Consider the following 17,886-nt stretch of genomic DNA (forward strand, 5'->3'; position numbering starts at 1 on the left):
TAGCTGCTGTTCATCTGCCTCTGTTGTTTACACTGCAGAATCTGATGAACTTAGTGTGTGTGGGTTTTTTGGTTTTGTTTTTTTTTTTTAACAGAACAGCCAGGAAACACCTCAGTGGTCAAAATGTCAGCATTTGGGGTTTGTTTGTTTTTAAACGAAACTCATAGCTCCCTCTAGTTCCCATGACAGTACTGATTGAATTTGTTTGGACTCAGACAGTTTGGGTTAGGATGAGTAAAATAATCAGAATACTTCAATTGTTTCTAAAAAGTAATTTCAAAGCCTGGATTCCCAAATATTCCCATAGTTCATAATTGCATAAAAAATAGTCTTCTAAGCAATTATATAAAATACAAAATGGGATTATGATTGCTATGGGGATGTTTTAAATATCAAAATGTAGGGACAGAGTGAAGGTTGACCTTACTGGACATAACTGCACAACAAACAAGGCTGCCAGAGGAATGTGAGAAAAGGTAGATGGTGTTGCACTGTCCCCTCTAAACAGAAGAGTAGTATCAAGTAAAGTGGTATATGGTAAACTTCATTAATTTTGGTACTTTGGTTTAACTTTGCTTAGATTGGGTAATTGAAGGTTAAGAACCACATAAATTTGTTCCTGATTTCCAGTGTACTTACATAGATTCTGGCTAAATTGCAGCCTAGAAGAAAACTGAAGGGCTTTGCCCTTTTTTCTTATGAAGCAGATTGGATTCCAGTGCTCATTGATAGTTCACTGCTATGGCCAAACTCATTCCTGTATTGTTTGATACAGCGAAAAAAGCCACTTCCACCTGCTACCGATCACGGTCTCTTAGGTGGTACCAGTTTCACAGGCAAGTCACTCACCTCGCATTGTGAAAACTGAGTTAGCGTACGTTAAAAAAAAAAAGTGTAGTTGAGTACATGTAAAAAAATTAAGAAGAAATATAATACAAAAATAGAATTAGTCCTAGCGAATCAGATGAAAAAGAATCCATTGCTATGTGGCACGGCAGCCACCGTTTCTCGTATCTTCCCTTACATTTGTGTATCATCAGCCACAGTACGATCAATTGTTAACAAGAACACTTAGCTGAAGAAATCTAGTTTAAATTATGTGGAACTACTCCCGAGCACAACGCGGCCCTAGCGCCGGTGAGCAAGAGCCGTGCTGCCGGTGCACGCCCGCAAGCCGCTTGCGCAAGAGCGAGAGGCCGCCGCCGGTCGTTGATCCACCTGTCGCCCTCCCCCGCCGGGCAAATGTCAGTCAGCTCCGGCTGCCCGTTTGGGAACGGCAGCGGCGAGGTGGCATGTCTCCCCGGCTGGAGCCAGGCCCTCTCCGAGGACTCTAGCCCAGATCGTTTTATTTTTGCAAAGACCTGCTGCTGCAGGGGTACAGATGGAGACAGCAGGCGCCACAGGGGAGGTGAGTTTCCCTGCCAATAGCTTTGAGGAGGAGCAGGAGCAGGTTAGTGGCCAGCCGGGGCCACGTCAGTACCCGAGGACGGGGGGACGGCGGCACGGCGGCGGGCGTACGCTGAGGGGAGCTGTCGGTCCTTCCCACCTGCGGGCGTAATGCGAAGGGGAGGGTCTGTCGGGAGAGGTCCCGGAGACCTGCGGCTGTCTGGGCCCGCAGCACCGCCCGGCCCAGAGCCGCCGGGCGCCCCCCGCGCCGGGCAGCTGCGCTGGGAGGGCGAGGAAAGAGGCACTCCTGAGCTGCACCTGCCCCTCCGCCCCCGCCGGCTCGGGAACGCGGAGCCGTGTCCAGAGGCACCCCTGCTCTGGGCCGAGGCGGGGCGGTCAGGCCCGGGGCCCGCTGCCACCGTCGCGCTCTCACCTCCGCCGACAGTGGTATCTCCCGCTCTGCCCCCCCCACCCCGGCGGTGGTGTTGCGCCCCCATTCATGTCGCAGTGGTACAGCCCGCCGCCCCCTTCAGGTTCCCGCGGCTGCTTCCACCTGTGCCCGCGCTGTTCCCCCCTCCCCGCGGCAGCAGTGGTTTTTCCTACCCCCCCCCCCCCGGCAGTGGTACAGGCCGGTTGTCAAGCGGCGAGCCGGAAGGGGCCGCGCGGTGGTGGGTCCGTGCCGCCGCCGCCCGCGGTAAGATGGCTGCCGGCGGCCGCGGGGATGCGTTGGATGTCGCCACCGCCAGCTTGTGGCTGGGCCTGCGAGAGAGCGCGCAGCGCTACTGCGGGCTGGCCTTGGAGGGGGCGCGCAGGGTGAGTGCGGGACCCGCCTCCGCCCGGGGTCGACTCTGGCGAACCCCCGCGAGGGCCGGGGTCTTGTGCCGCGGCGCCTCGGCGCTGGGGGAAACGGCGCTGCCGGGGGTGGCGAGGCGCTCGGGTCTGAGAGAAACGGCCCCGCACCGGAGCGCACGGCTGCAGCACAGAAACCCCGTGCGCGGCGTAGAGCTGGGCTGTGGTTCGCCGGCGTGCGTGGGGCCCGGCAGCCTGCCGAGGGCTGCGCGGCGCGGGGACCTGGGGGGACCCGGGGGCCGCGCGGTCCCTGTTGAAGCTGGCCGTTTCTTCGAGAATAACAAGGGGTCTCAAAAAGCCAAAGCAGTGAAACGAACGCTCCCTTATTTCACACACACACGCGCGCAAACCCCTCTTGGCTTGCGATGGGGGTAGTCTGGCCGTTTTATTAACGAAATCTAGATTAAGACTTTACTGCGTGGTAACACGTTCACATAGGTCGCACGTAGTAAAAGTGAGCTACATTAAGCAGGTTATATTTTTGAGAAAATAGTGATATCTGCTAACAAATAAAATGTGAGTGTATTTAAGTGTTTAAAATGTGTTAAATCATTGATGGTGTTCAATATCTTATTTTAGCATGAAGTTGGTTGAGCAGGTTTTTCTACCAAATTTTCTACCAGTAAATCGTAAAATACTTATTAATACTGATTCTTCTAACAGCGAAATGTGTAGACAATTTGAAGGAGAATTTATCATAATTGGTAGGTTCAGAAGTAAAAGTTTTCAGAGCTTTGTCTAGTCATCATCAATATCTTGTTGGAACTTTTCATTTCTTATTTTTTTTTCTTCACTTGGTAAACGTATAATTTAAAAATCAAAAGCTTCTGTTAACCATTTTCTCAGAGTTTTGGAAAAAAATAGAGGTACAAGCCTTAGAAGTAAACTAAGTCAAAATGTAACGTCTATTTCTGTTGAAAATACTAACCTCTTTTCCTTTAGTTGAAGCTTTTTACTTTTTTTTCAGGCTGTGGCTTCACTGCCTGAAGATATGAGACCTGGTCCTGATCTGTATGGTTTCCCGTGGGAAATAGTGATTTGTGCTGGCATTGTTGGAGCCTTTACAATTCTCTTGTTCCTGTATAGAAGTTATCAATCAGTAAGTGTTCAAATTACATGCAGATATGTAGAGTGCATTAATGGTTTGAATTGAATGGTTTGAATTGAAACTGTTATTCTGTTCAAGATATATAATGTTTTAGAGTTTTAAATCTGTTGTTATTGAATTTAGGATCCCTCTAAAAGAGAAGTTGAGAAGTAGTCTGTTTTGTCAAGACAATAAGTGTTTGGATGTGTACTGAGTGACTGTTGTCATTGGAGGAAATGCAATGAAACTCACTGTAGTAAGGCTTCTTTTTTCCTTCCCTTCTTAATTTCTACACCAGACTTTCAAAGTCAGCCCTTAAATTATTTTCATGGGCTATAGAGGTCTTCCCTATGGTGTATGTATTGCTGTGTGTATTGATATCTCTGTGACTACCCTGGCTATAGCCAGACTAGCTCAGGTCATTCAAGGTAATTGTAAGCAAAAGCAATCCAGGTGGATTCCCCATCAAATGAGGCATTTTAAAACTCTTTGGACAGTGATCTTGGTTCTGTTTATTGGAACACTGAACCAATTTTGCTGTGTGCTGTTTGTGAGCACTAAGCTGATGACTTTGAGAAATGCGGTACTGAAACATTTTAACGCACAAATCGGACTATATTTTTGAGGTAAGGGCTGTCTTCTATTGTGAGTAAGTAAGGATCTGAGTAATAACACTTGCCTATCATACTCTCCCTGCTAATGCAATGGGGTCAGTGTCCATAATTCACTATTCTAAATTTCTCCCCAGTTTTTGCATACTCTTAAATAGACAGAATGTGATTTTGGTGCTAGGTGTAATGATGCTCATGTTTGAAGATAGGTTGCATAGTGCTTTAGTTTTTCAGATATGAGCAACTGCATTTTTAGGCTTCTAACATCAACTTAGATCTGGAAAAATGCCACCTTATTCAGATTGTCTGGAAGGGGATCTGTATTTGTATAAGTTAAAGTATCTATAATTTGGGTCATTCCTTCTGTTTTCTAGCAGCATCCCTCTAGGTGGTATGAAAGTGGCATTTCAGCTGAAATCAGTCAAGCAGTAACTCTAGTATTGTTTTCCTCCTGCACATGTCACTAAGGCATTAGATATTACAGAAGTTATTGATAGCTTTTTCAGTCATCCATACTTAGAACTGCACTGACTGCTCTTTGAAGAATTAATGGTTGCTTACCCGAAAGTAATGGGGTTTGGTTTGAGGTTTTTTGGGGGATGATAGGATAAGGTGTGCTTACAACTCTCTTCCCCTTTTTCTATTACTTGCACTCCTTGGCCATCCCATGGCTTTAAATGAGGTGGAAACAGGGAAAATCTGAGGGACCCATTGTACGTTAGGCACGTGATCCAGGCCCATCCTTGAGAGGAACTGCTGTGTTGTACAGTTTTTGTGGTTTCAGCCAAGTTCTGCATCTCTTGTCCAGGCCATTTGTGACAGATTTGTCCTGCAGTTTGTTAGATTTTGATTCTAGGGCGCTAGACCCCATGTGGCAGCTGCTGATTTGGCACTTCCCCCTGAGTTGTATCTGGGCAGGATGCCCATCAAGTAGTACCCTTACTGCAGCTCTAACTGTTATGTGTTATAACGTGGGTTTTTTTCTTCATAGGAAGCTAAGTCTGAGCTGGCACGTGGAGCTTCCCCCTCCCTCCCCTTTGCTACTCTTTTGGCTGTGCATGTCCACTACCACTTTCTGTCGGCAGTTGTGGTTATGTGATGACTATAGAGGTGTGTTACAAAAGTGATCCAGGTGAAAACTGACCTTTCCCCTCGTCTCTCTGTTTAATTAGAGCGGGAGAAGGACAGGGCAAACACAGAGCCATGGTGGGGGTAAGAGCAGAGGATGCAATTGCTAATTTTTAACAGCAGCTGGTATTTATATTCCTTATTTAAGTTCTATGGTTAAACTGATCATGGAACCACAGCTTAAAAGGTTAGTTTTCAGATACTATGCAAGAGTAATTGATCAGACATTTTCAGTATTTATTCTTTTTGTTTCAGGTTAGAAGTCGACTTTATGTAGGTAAGCTTATTTTTCATACTGTTTCTTTGGAGTATGACTTTTTTCTTTTTTTTTTCTCCTTTTAATTATTTGTGTTAAAAATATTTGTGTTATAAATATAACACTTAACTGTCTATCTGTTTTTAGGAAGGGAAAAACAGCTTGCCAATAAAATTGCCGAACTAGTTGAAGACAAATGCAAAATTCTTGAAAAACTCAGCCTTTGCAAAAAAGAGGTAATGGTCCTCATTTATTGCTTTCAGATGTGTCACAGAAATGGGCTCAATTTATCAAGTCTTTAAAGTATGAGACTTACCTAAAAGTAAGATGTTTAAAACCTTTTAAAGTGATTCTTCAAATGCTTTTTCCTGTCAGTGCCTTTAAGTGCAGTTAAGATGTTAGCAAGTTCTTCCTTTAACTCTTAATATGATATATTTCACTGGAAGCAACTTTAAAATGTCTTTGTTTTATGCCACTGGGATAATCTACTAGGGCTAAGGCTTTCCTGATTTCCAGCAAGGTGCATTTGTGAGTATTTAGGTGGTGGCTGTGTTTCAGACTAGAGCATCATAAATTAATGGTATTATTGAAGCAATTCTTTACATACATTCTGATATAAAGTATTTCCTTTTCAGTTTGAAGATTTAGAATTGTCTCTGAAGGATGATAAAGTTACGAAAGAATCAACAGACACGTCTTTTTTTGAGGTAAAAAGATAAATTGAAATTGTTGTTTCTCCAATTTAAGGCAGTATTTCAAGAAAATGTTGCCCATATTAAAAAAACCTGTCCCACACCAAAAAAGAAAAACAACAAAAAACCCAAAACAAACCCCAAAAGATCTTAATTATTTTAATTGAGAGCATTGTTATTTTAGTCCTGGGTTACTGAAAATGACATAGAAGCGAGGCATTTAAATTAAGAGAAGTTTTTGTAACAATTGCATTAAAAATGATTGATACTAGAGCAAATGGCATATTAGACAATATTTAATTTTTTAAAAAGTAAATTATTCCTGTTTCTAGGAGGGAGAGTGAGTAGTGCATGAAGTATCTTTTCTCACATCTGATTTAATTCAAATATATTTTATAGGCTACTGGAGCACAGTTGTAAACAAAAATTACCACTACATTGTTTATATCCCTCAAACTGAGAATACGTTTGTAAAAAGAGTTCCGAAAAAGTGAATCAAATACCTAAAGGGCTCTATAAATTTTATGTAACAAATACCTAATGGGCTCTATAAAATTTATGTAACAGAAAAGCAAATAGATTTATTTCATTCTGCACCTCAGATTCTATAGAACTAATTGTTACAGGTTTTGTTAACATGCAAGAATCTCTAGAGTACTTTGAGATTTATCCTTGATATGGATATGGTGAAATTTGTTAAACGTACTTTGCTGTCATATTTAAAACATACTTGTTGTCTTCATATGTAGTTAATGTCAAATGTTTTACACTAACTGTCAAAACAACTTGATTTAGGAAATGCGTGAAAAACTGAACAAGTCAAACTTGGAACTCAACCAAGAAATAGAGAATCTAGAAAAAGAACTGGAAGAAGAAAAATCTAAGCAATCAGAAAATGATAACTTGGTAAGAATAAGTAGAATCCTGTCTTTGTTACTATTCATTTTTAGAAAAATCCCCACAAAAAAATTCTCTGTGGAGAAGACAAACTATTCTCTTTGGGTTTTTTGAAACAAAAACTACATTTCCCATTTTGTCTCCCCTCGTACTCCCTGTAGCATATTAGAAAAATGATACCCATAAAGGAAAATACTCAAAAGAAGAAAAGCTGGTTTTACTGATTTGGCAGTAGAACCTTCTCAGCTTGAAAATTGAAATAACTTTATTAATTGCCTAGACCTTTTCAGTCACATCTGTGGAAGAAGCTATATGACAACTAATAATTTTCAGGTGGCTGAAATTCAGAAGAGAGTGGAGTCTTTAGAGAGTGAAGCAAAATCTATCCAGTCACAAATTGATGAGGTATGTCCAATCTTTATAGTTTCTGCTTTCAAATCTTTGCAATTTCTCTGTTCCCCATGTAGTTACTGTTTTAGTGTTTTTTTTTCTATTAAGGGTGCAGAAATAATATGCTGTGTAAACCAAATCACTTTGTAAGTCTTAGTACTTTTATGTGACTTGATTTAACAAATTTGAACTTCATATAGTGATTGGCATTTATTGGGAAGTACAGTTGCCCTGTCTTTTCTTTGCCTTCTTACTCCACAATGATATATAGTGTTGCAAAACTACAGTCAGCAAAAAATGTTGAAATTGTAGGGAAAATGTGAGAATATGTATATAGCACATCTAGCAAACCTAAGAATAAGTCCAGTAATACCATCGTGACCCCACTTATGTCTTCACCTATACTGTTTAAACAACACACTTTTTTGTTTCACTTAGGCCAAGTCCACCCTGAAAGTATATCAGATTAATACAGAGAGACTCAAGACATCCATTCAAGATGCAGTAGATGAAAACTGCCATCTCCAGGAAAGTGAGAAACAGGTAGGTTCTTCCTAGTTATCCTTAGAAATACTATATTTTCTTATGATACTATGTAAATATGATTTTTCCAAGGAGCTCATCCTCAACGTGTGTGCTAATACCACTTGCGTGTTCTATTAAATGGAATGAGGAAGAGGATAGGGCCTTAAAATGATTTTAAGTTGGAATAACTTTGTCTAAAATAGTCGTGTTTTAAAAGAAATTTAATAATCAGAGTTTGTGGGGAAAAAAATGCATAGAGTTCAATGAGAAAGAGAGCACAAGGTAATGTAAGACTAATAAGGATTTTGCTGAGACCTGGAGGAAAGCAGAGAGATTTGAGCAAGTCCACAGCAAGCTCTACAGAGGCAGAGAGAAAATGCTTATACTTGATCCAGAAAACAAAAGAAATTAAGAAACTGCAGAGTATGCCAAAGGCAGGTAAAAAACTTACTGTAGTACCACTATGGATGAATTCATGGAAAGTCAGGTAAGTAATACAAAGGGACAGAAAATACTGTTACTTCCCAAATTTTAGCTGTTTATTTTCCTCAGTGCTGTAGCCAGATCCCAAAGAATGCTGATTATTTTTAAATGTTCTGCACATGCAATAGTTGTCCTGTGCAATAACTAGTTTAAAATGAAATTATTCTTTTTTTTTTCTAACAAAAAGATACTCTCTCTGAATGTTAAATGTTCCATAGAATGTTTTTGGCTGGCGGGGGGGGGGGGGGGAGGGGTTTGGGGTTGTTTGTTTGTTGTTGGGTTTGTTTGTGGGTTTTTTTAATGGATATGTGCTTATTTTCCTGACTGATTGATGATCTCCTTGTTGTCTGAACAGTAACCTGATAGATATCTTCCGGCGGGGGGCAGTGGTGTAGAAGTACAGGCCTGTTGGTTTTTAGCAGTCTTATAAAAAGCTGGGGAGTGCTTTAGTCGTCTCTGTCAAAACATTGTGCATATGAGACTTACTGATTCAGAAAAAAAAAAAGATGTTACTGGAAATAGAAAATTTTCTACAGGAGGAGTATTTCAGTTCTGCAGAACTCTGTTATCAGTAAAACTTCATATTTTTCTCTAATTTTAGAAGGAGTACATGTTTGTGACTACAAAAAAAAGGAAGATAATTTTATTAGATGCTGTGAGTGGAGAAACAGTAGATTTGGGTGTTATCACTGTGAGATGAAGTTGCTTTAGAATTATTTTCTTTCAAGAGTCTTTTTCTTCTGATCTATACATCCTTTTCGTTTGTTTCTGTGAGGAGGAAGGGTTTGGTCTCAGTGCTTTGTTTCAAATGTGACAGTATACTTATGTGATAAATTTTGAGAAGCAGTACACAAAGTTTTAATAGGGACTTTTTTGGTTTTTTTCTCTGGTAATTTCTTGGGTTCAAACAGAAATAATCCAATTTATTTGTGTGCGTGTGAAAAGAATCTTCTTTTTCTTTCCTTTTATTAAAAAATAGTACTTAAGAGTAAGATAATACTAAGTGCTGACAATTACTGTACATTTTATAGGCAATCATTTTACCACAAGCAAAACCAGGAGAATAATCAGTAAAAACAACTCCCAGGATGTAATTAACTTGCCAGGTTCCTAGATAAAAATAAAGTTTTTTGTATTCCTTCCAGATAAAATAACCTGGGTATAGTAGTTCCTTAACCACGTGATTTATGATGAATTACTACACTTTGTTGTTGACTGAGCTTTGTTGCCATTTTTAGGGATTTGAGAACATTTGTGTATATTGTATTTTGCTATGCTTTTTGGTAGATAAATAACCTGATAAGAGTTGATGGAACTTGATAAGGAAAGAAGAGAAAGTATCTGCTTTGCTTATTTGTATTCTCTTTTATGAGGTTGTTTGTAAGCATGTGAGTTTGCTATATTAGAATATCCATATCCCTTTTTTATTTTTCTTTCTTACTTTTTTTCTTTAAATGGAATTTCACTTATGCTGAAAAGGTAACAAAGGTGTTATTTGTTCACAGAAACTAAAGTACTTTCTTCCTCTGCCCATTTGCACTAATGGGTCATAATCTTCTGGCACATCATAGCTTAAACATTGTAACAGATGTGCTGTCTCAGATTTATGAGGTGTCAGAGAGAGGATTGGGCCTTTTAGTTTGAACAAGGGAACTGCAAATGAACTCCAAACTTCCTATGCTTTGGTTTTTGTAGGAACATTAGACATATATCTTGCTTTAGCTTATTGAGAATCCTTGCTATTTCTCTTTATTGTAATTATTACAGGTGTATAAAGTTATGTCAATATATTTTCTGATTGGCTTCATGAAGAAGGAATCTCTTAAAGTTTAGCTTCCCTTTGAGGATAACATTTAAGGATAAACGTAGTTGCCTGTGTACATCTTCTGAGCAGTATTAGCATAAAGAGTATTTTGGTTTTATCCATAATATGTAGTTTGCATGATGCTGCAAATTCATACATGGCTTTTACTGCTTGAAAGGTGCAGTTGTGTGCCAAGTAGGGTTCGTCCAATTCTAGTCACATACCTTTTGTTTTATGCCTTCTAGTTTATCTTTGATAAGTAGTGTTCAGGCTTGCTTGCCTGTTTGCATGGCAGCTCCCCTATTTAACTACCATTTTCTGGTTTTATTTTTAGTATAACTGGCTGTTGTGTTCTTGTTGCTCAACCTAGTTATTTCTTTCAGTACATTCACTGCTTTTAAATTGGTTGCCTGTTGTGCAACTTTAAGCAATGTTCTTTTGTCAGACTCTTAAGACAATTTTTTTTGTACTGCATGTTTTGTCTTAACAGAAATTTGCATCAGTTCAATTTTCATTCTCACAATACGAAGGCATGGTTTAATTAGTTAATACGTTGCAGTGGTTATTTTTAATGAACTGGTGCTTAAGTGTACTAATCCCTTTTCTGCTGTAAAGTTTTTTTGTGAAATTAGATTTTCCTAGGGGATATCTGTAAAATGGAACCTTGGAATCCACTGTCTTTTTAGTTAATCACAGTCAGTTACAAAGATACATACTAGTAGGTGTTGATTACCTACAGTCGTGACTTTCATTAACAGGGGAGCTTTTTTAAAATAAAATTTAAAAATTACTTTAGGAGGTATGGAGGAGAGTAGGAGAAATAATGCAGTTTTGCAAGTGACGTGAATTTAAATAGCTGTCTGAAAAACTTCCTGGTTTCCCTTACCTCACCAACCTCTTCTAGGTTGAAAAGACACAGGTACGATTTCAGAAGTGTGTGTGCATACTGGGGAATGAGTGTCCTCTCCAGCCATTCCCTGGTGTTTGTAGCTGTTACACAAATTGTCACTATTTTATATGCATTGCTATTGTCACATCAGGGTTTTTAAACTGAGTGGAATATTAACTGAACTGTTGTTATAAATGTTTGACAGTATCCTAACAACTAATTACAATGCCCAGCTATTGCAGCTAAAGCAGCTGGACAATAACATAGAAGTCTTATTTTTCAACTCTTAAGGTTTAACTGTCTTGTAGTCTATCTCTGTTAATTCTTACTGATGGGTGAGAGGTTAGAATTCTGCTTATGTATAGATAATATACAGAACAGGCTCAAGTACTATTCATCCTTGATTCTTGGTTGTAATAGACAATCATGCTAATCTTGTATTTCCCTTTTTAGCTTTTACGAGAAGCTGAAGGATGGGGTGAACGATTTGGTGAACTAAATGAACAAACTAAGATGTTTGAATCATCTAAAGCAGATATAGAAGAAGTATTGAAAAATAAAGAGAGTCAAGTCAAGGTAAATTATGACAGTTAGCATTGAATCAAATCAAATTATTCAGACTGATGCTAATCATTCAATTCCAAGAAAGTCTAACAACCTCTTCTTGTCTTAATATGCACTAAGCTGGTTTGAGTTTTTGTTTGCTGTCTCCATCCTCTAATGTCTTGTTTCCTGCTAAGCAAAAAAGGTTGCTTAGCAGCACAATGGAGCAGTCCAATAGCCTTGGAAGCCAGCACATTAAATAAGGAAAAAAACTTTTAGTTCGGATAGAGTATTTCAATTTTTTTTAATTTGGAGTATGGGAATGGGGAGTGTATTCATACATGTGTGTACCTTATATATACACAAGCCCTGCTAAAAGCATGCGTACTTGGCTATCTGAAGAGTCTTCACAAGGGCACACCTGTTGATGTGCAAGTATATGTTTTAACAGAAAAAGTAATATTGGACATCTAGAATCCTGTATTTGGGGCTTGCTCAATCTACTAAGGGAACTAAATAAAGGACAGAAATCCCGAAAATGTAGTGTGTATTTATTTTACTGTTTGTGTTTTGTATTGACATTTTCTTAGTCACTGACACAATACTTACTGAAGATGAAAGACTGGAGTTCAGCAATAAGAGATGATGATGACACTGAAGATAGTCACTGGGACACAGATATAAAGGGTGAAGCAGAGAATGGAGAGCATTTAGGTATGGTTTGTATAGCTTCCCATCTTAAATACTAATTTAATACAAGTTTTAGAAATACAGAACCAACAAACTTCCAGGAAAGTTGAAAGATTAGCTTTGTAGAAGTTGGATTTTCAAAACTCACCCAATATTATTCATATTGGACAGATGCTTGGGCACCTCTGGAATAACAACCTATGCTACTATTGAGCAGTGTGTGGATATAGCTAAAGCATACCTTTTATCATATAGCAATGTACAGACTCAGTGCTCAGTCTCTTGCAGAATGGCTTTAGCCTATGTTAGTATTAAGTAGTGATTCTCAAACATTTTTAGGTGGAAACCTTGCTTTCATTTCTTCTTGAAGCTCTTCCCAGCAGTAGCACTGTGGGTCCTTAGATCCTAATTTCTGCTTCCTTGTCCTTGCGCACATGTTACTTGTTGCAGGCAGTATGGTAGCACTGGAATCAGATGGGTGTAGATGTGGGTCCTCTCAAAACAGCAGCGCAGAAGAGCCTTTCTTCCTCCTTTTTCTTGCTGTAGCTTCTTTTTATGCTGGTGCTGATTATACCATAGGGCGCAGCCCAGTGAATCTTACAGTGTGTATTCAGCATCTCACTTTTAACATGAGCATTCTGAGTCTGACTGATTGGCAAACAGAGCACTAGAATATAGGTATTCCCCCCCCGCCTTTTTTTTTATTTTCCCTCCAAATATGCTATGCCTATCATGGTGTGTTGGGGATTGCTTTTTTACAAAAATAAAATAATAGTAGTAAGCCTTTTTTTGCTTTTTATGTGATGTATTATTATTCTATTCTGTCAATCAGATGATCAGCAAAAACGAACTGTAAAGAAATTGATCTATGCTGCGAAGGTATGTGATTTTAAGAAACTTGGGGATGGAAGGGGGGAAACTAGAGGGAATATATGCAATTTTTATGGTAAGTTTAATTGCGTATAGTTATCAGTATCACAGAGTTCAACATATTTTAATGTTTAATTAGATATTTTTGAATGCAAACAGTTTCTGGTAATCTTAAAAATGCCTTTTTTTTTTTTTAATTTTGATTGTAGTTAAATGCTTGTTTAAAGACCCTGGAAACAGAAAGAAATCAAATATACTCAAAACTGTCTGATGAAAATAAAGCTAAAGGAGAACTTACAGGTAATAAAATGTGGTTTTGTCTTTAAGATTAATAAGATGTTGCTTTTGTAAAATGGTTTTACAGGCTGTAAGTATTACTTCTAGTAAAAACTGAATTAAGTTTACATTAATAGCTCTACTTGATTTTTAAAATGCCTTTTGAGTTTAAGCTATTTTAAATATTTGATTTTAGAGGTAAAGCAATTGAAGTGTAGTGATTTATAATGGTTGCTAATGCACCATGTGCAAATTTTGTTGTACTCTGTTGGAGTATTCTATAACTTAAGTTATAGAATCTTAAAGTACATGGGCAAAGTGATGTTAATAAATAAATAATACCTTCTTTACATAATTTCTGGACATGAAACAGTGGAGTTCTAAATTTTAAAACCATCTATTAAAAATGGTAGCTTAATTGTAATTAGTTTGTAATGTGTGCAAACTCAATACTTCTTAAAATCCAAAATACTGCATTTAGGCAATTGAACCTAAAAGCATCTTGCTCTGTTTTTTTCCTTTGTTGTGTAGGACATACTGAATTAAACCTTGTGAAATTAAAACACTGCCACTTTAATTTAAATTAAAGCCTGTAATTAGCTATTGCTTTCATAGATAACAGCCAGCAGACTAGCCATCACATTTGAATGTACTGTGCTTTGTTATTTGGGTGATGAAATGCTCTGTAAAACTCTGTTTTTCGGTTTTTGATAGTCCTTTAAACTGACTGTTTGTGCTAGTGTGTTTTCCAAATTGTTTGTAACTCTGTCCCATAAAGTAATTCATACTTACTTGAAGCTTTCTATGTTTCTTGGAGAGGCATAGGAATAGTAAATAGGAAAAGAAACATGACTGTTTTTAATTTGGAAAGGTAAGGTAGTTTGACAAATCTGAGTTACCCCTTCAGGTTACTCAGCAAGACCTCATGTGAGTAAATCTGCAAGAGTATATGATGGTACCGATTTTACTCCTTTAGTAGAATAATTACAATAATAAAAGCCCTAAATTAAAATTTATATTGTGAATCACAAAACTGCATTGTTTTTGAAGAAGCTATACAATTTGGAGCAAAGGCTAGATACACGCTTAGAGCTGCACTTTGTGGCAGGTAGAGAGTATAGATTGCTGGCTTCCCATCAAAAGGAGCAATACTCCTTCTCAATTTGCATTATTTATTGCAATATATTAACATATTATGGCTTATTAAATAAACATAGGATCAAAGGTTTTTACAGACTTTTTATGTACTAAAATACCTGCAAATGTTTAAATTTTGTAAATTGTGCGTTATCCCAATATAATTATCTCTAAATTTGACAGAACGTATAGAAAACCTTCAAAGTCAACAAGCTTCCTTGCAGTCTGAAAATGAACGTTTTGAAAGTGAAGTTCAAAAGCTTCAGCAGAAACTTAAAGTAATGACTGAGCTTTATCAAGAAAATGAAATGAAACTACACAGGTGCTGGTTCCTCTTTTTATATTCAATGCTTACTCTTTGATTTGAATGTAACTCTTTGATTTGGGGGGGTGAAAATTACTGAAAATTTGAATACTGCTTTCCAGTGTTTTCTGAATTGTGAAGACCCTGTTATGTTACACCTTCATGTACATTTGTGATCACAGTAATTTTATAGAAATTGTTTCCATGAAAGTAGTGGTATATTATTTTAGGACTTTTCCACAAGCAAGTACAGAAACAAAGATAAAACAAGAAGTAACACATTTTCAGTCTATGAAATAAGATGGGTAGAGTTGGAAAGTTTGATTTTTATTTTTTTTAATTAAATTAAGATATGATGTAATACAGCTATCAAAGTTGCTGAAAGAAAGATTATCAGTAGCTGCTTTAACTGTGGGGTGTTTATTATATAGTAAAGAGAGCTAGTAATGTCAGCAGAGGAGTAATACCAAATATAAAACCAAGCTTAAAAACATAGACAAGCTGACTGTTATCAGTAAGCAACATAGAACCCCTGTGCATCAGGCTTTCCTCACCAAGAAGGATAGAATATGAGGGCTGTACTATCTGCCTCACAGTCAGGATGATAGTAGGGATTGTGACTTACTGATTTAAATCAGAAATGTGTTAAGGACTAGAAATAGAGTTGATTGGGATGGAATGGGACATGTAGTAACCTTCAGAAGCGTGTGTGTGGATGGGGCAGGGAGGGAGGGAGCAGGGATCATCATTTTAGGGCATGATGGTAAAATTACAGTTTTACTAGCCATAAATTATTTCTTCAAGGAGCAGACATAATCTTGAAGGCAGCAAGAGAAGCAGCACAAGTCTTGATCCTGTACCGAGCAGTATGCAGGACATTTTTCAAGAATTACTTTCAGTAATCTGCTCTGTAATATATATATTTATATAGATATTGGGCATCCTTGTAGATGCAACAAAACCCAGAAATCCACTACATTAATGTTTGATTTTTAAAAAGGGTGGGGGGTGGGAAGGAACCTATTAAAAAGAAGCTATGATGGGCAGTCAGAAAGGAAAAATGTTTGCAGGCTGTGTGGATGATATTAAAAAATACCACATGGAAGCTCAGCAAATGTATGCTCCTTATCAAAGGTTTTAGAAAAGCCAAAAGGGAGTGGGGAGAAGCTGTCATGATGATATAGCAGAATAAAAGAGGCCATTAGTATTAACAAGGCATCTTATAAAAAGCTAGGCGTGTTCAAACAAGGGAAATAGAAAAGTGGGAAATGAAGGTTGAGTAGGAAAGAAGTTTAAATCATGTTCAACAGATCCATTATTTTAGATAGTTTCATAGCTAAGGACTGCTGTTTACCTGAAAATGCCCAGTTTATCCATTTGGGACTGTATGCAGCAGTAGTATCCATGTATGTTCTGCAAAATTACCTTGTGCATGATCTGTGTCCTGGAATATGGGTTTTCTCTTCCGTAGTGCCCAATAGCATAAAAAAAGAGGGACCCAGAAAGAATTTTTTGATAACTGTTTTTTTTAGTAGCTAATAACAACCTTTTTCTTCTCTGGAAAATTATTTTAAAATGTAAAAAAGTACCAGAAAAAAATCACTGAAAGTTAGTGTAGTTTGGTTTTTAGTTTGATTTGATTTGATTTGTGGCTGCTTCCCCCTCCTGGAAATACTCTTTGGGAATATGGATTGTCTTGCAAATTCCTTTTAGGAATAGTGGTAATCTAAATGTTTCATATAGAACAGTTAATGAGCTGAATAAACTAATATGAATACAAACTAGTGCTATTTATGCCACTTCATATGTTGCCTATGAAACTGTTTATCTGAATAAATATCATGTATTCATCATGCCTAAAAATCTGGATAAGTTTTTCTTGACAGACCAACTACAAAATTGTTGACTTGAAACAGAATTAACCATAGTTTTTGAATTTTCTTAAAGGAAGCTGACAGTAGAAGAGAGAGAACGCCTACAGAAGGAAGAAAAGCTTTCTAAAGTAGATGAAAAAATTAATCATGCTGCTGAAGAACTAAACAGCTACAGGTAATTACAGATTTTAGTTGCTGTAATCACTTGTTCCGAAGTGAACAAAAGGCAATAGAGAATTAATAAACACACCAGCATAAGTGAATGTATTTTCTTCTGGTTTCTTTGTTTTTTGTGTGTGTATGTTACATGCTAGTTTGTGTGTAATAATACATACTAAGGAAGTTTTTGCTTTGTAAAAAAATTTGGGTATAGAAGATCACTGGCAATTTCTCTTCCACTAGAATGTTCATTGTATTGACATGCTAGCTTTAATGGAATGGTAGAAGTGGGTCTTTAATCTAGTTCCCTTTACTGAACAGAGAGAAAAATATGAAGTTAAGAGAATGCTGTGAGATAAATGCAATGTTCAGTTTTCCTATAGATCCTAACATGTTGTATAGTTATAGTATTCTATTTCTGTATCTCTAAGCTTGTCAAATAGTACTGTTGTTTAGAAATTCTTTACTAAAATACTGTGATGTGGGAATATTTTCTGTAGTTGTTTTTTAACTGCTTTGCTCTGTTTTGTGTTACACCAGCTGTGTACCTCTGATTTACTTCTGTGGTTTCTCAAACTATGGCATAATTCTTCAATCTGTAACGTATATTCCCTATCTGCCTTCAATGTTTGGGGGAGTATTGGCTCTAACTGAACGATACTGATCAACAATGCTTCCTGAAGAGTTAATTAGATTAATTTTTTCTCTAGAATGTAAAATTCTTGTAGACATTTTTCAGTATTCATACAGGAACACAGAATTCACCCTTCTTGATTTACTCAGAATGTGAACTTTGTAAACATCTTAATTTTAGAAGGGAATGTTAATATGGCAAATGGTGTACAACTAAACAATGAATGTGTCTTTGGCCCACCCGCTGAGAGAGCGTAGAACCTAGAGAGGCTGTGCACAGGGCAGCTGGCAGCAAAGGTGGCATCATGCTTTCTGTGGTCTTGAAATAGCTTTAGTGCAAGTGACTGTCCCTCAGGACTGACTGTGGTAGCCTGTGACAGCATGATGGTCCAGCCACGTTGGT

At 38.0% G+C, this 17,886-nt stretch overlaps 1 protein-coding gene across 7 annotated transcripts in view; it reads left to right on the top strand.

Annotated features, from left to right (window-relative positions):
* MIA2 (MIA SH3 domain ER export factor 2) overlaps positions 1-17,886 on the top strand; it is a 45,584-nt gene that overhangs the window by 15,258 nt on the left and 12,440 nt on the right. For 4 of the 7 annotated variants that reach the window (XM_072864652.1, XM_072864654.1, XM_072864653.1 and 1 more), the window contains 13 exons: positions 3,203-3,334; positions 5,317-5,338; positions 5,465-5,553; positions 5,953-6,024; positions 6,805-6,915; positions 7,240-7,311; positions 7,735-7,839; positions 11,451-11,573; positions 12,131-12,254; positions 13,063-13,109; positions 13,310-13,400; positions 14,697-14,835; positions 16,765-16,866. In XM_072864652.1, coding sequence (XP_072720753.1) covers positions 3,203-3,334; positions 5,317-5,338; positions 5,465-5,553; positions 5,953-6,024; positions 6,805-6,915; positions 7,240-7,311; positions 7,735-7,839; positions 11,451-11,573; positions 12,131-12,254; positions 13,063-13,109; positions 13,310-13,400; positions 14,697-14,835; positions 16,765-16,866 — 1,229 coding nt within the window. Of the gene's footprint in view, positions 1-1,286; positions 1,409-2,010; positions 2,200-3,202; positions 3,335-5,016; positions 5,044-5,316; positions 5,339-5,464; positions 5,554-5,952; positions 6,025-6,804; positions 6,916-7,239; positions 7,312-7,734; positions 7,840-11,450; positions 11,574-12,130; positions 12,255-13,062; positions 13,110-13,309; positions 13,401-14,696; positions 14,836-16,764; positions 16,867-17,886 lie in introns of those variants that run through there. The other 3 variants (XM_072864656.1, XM_072864655.1, XM_072864657.1) reach the window with 3 other exon arrangements.

The sequence above is a fragment of the Ciconia boyciana genome, chromosome 6 (genome assembly GCF_034638445.1).
Source record: "Ciconia boyciana chromosome 6, ASM3463844v1, whole genome shotgun sequence".
Taxonomy (NCBI): Eukaryota; Metazoa; Chordata; class Aves; order Ciconiiformes; family Ciconiidae; genus Ciconia; species Ciconia boyciana.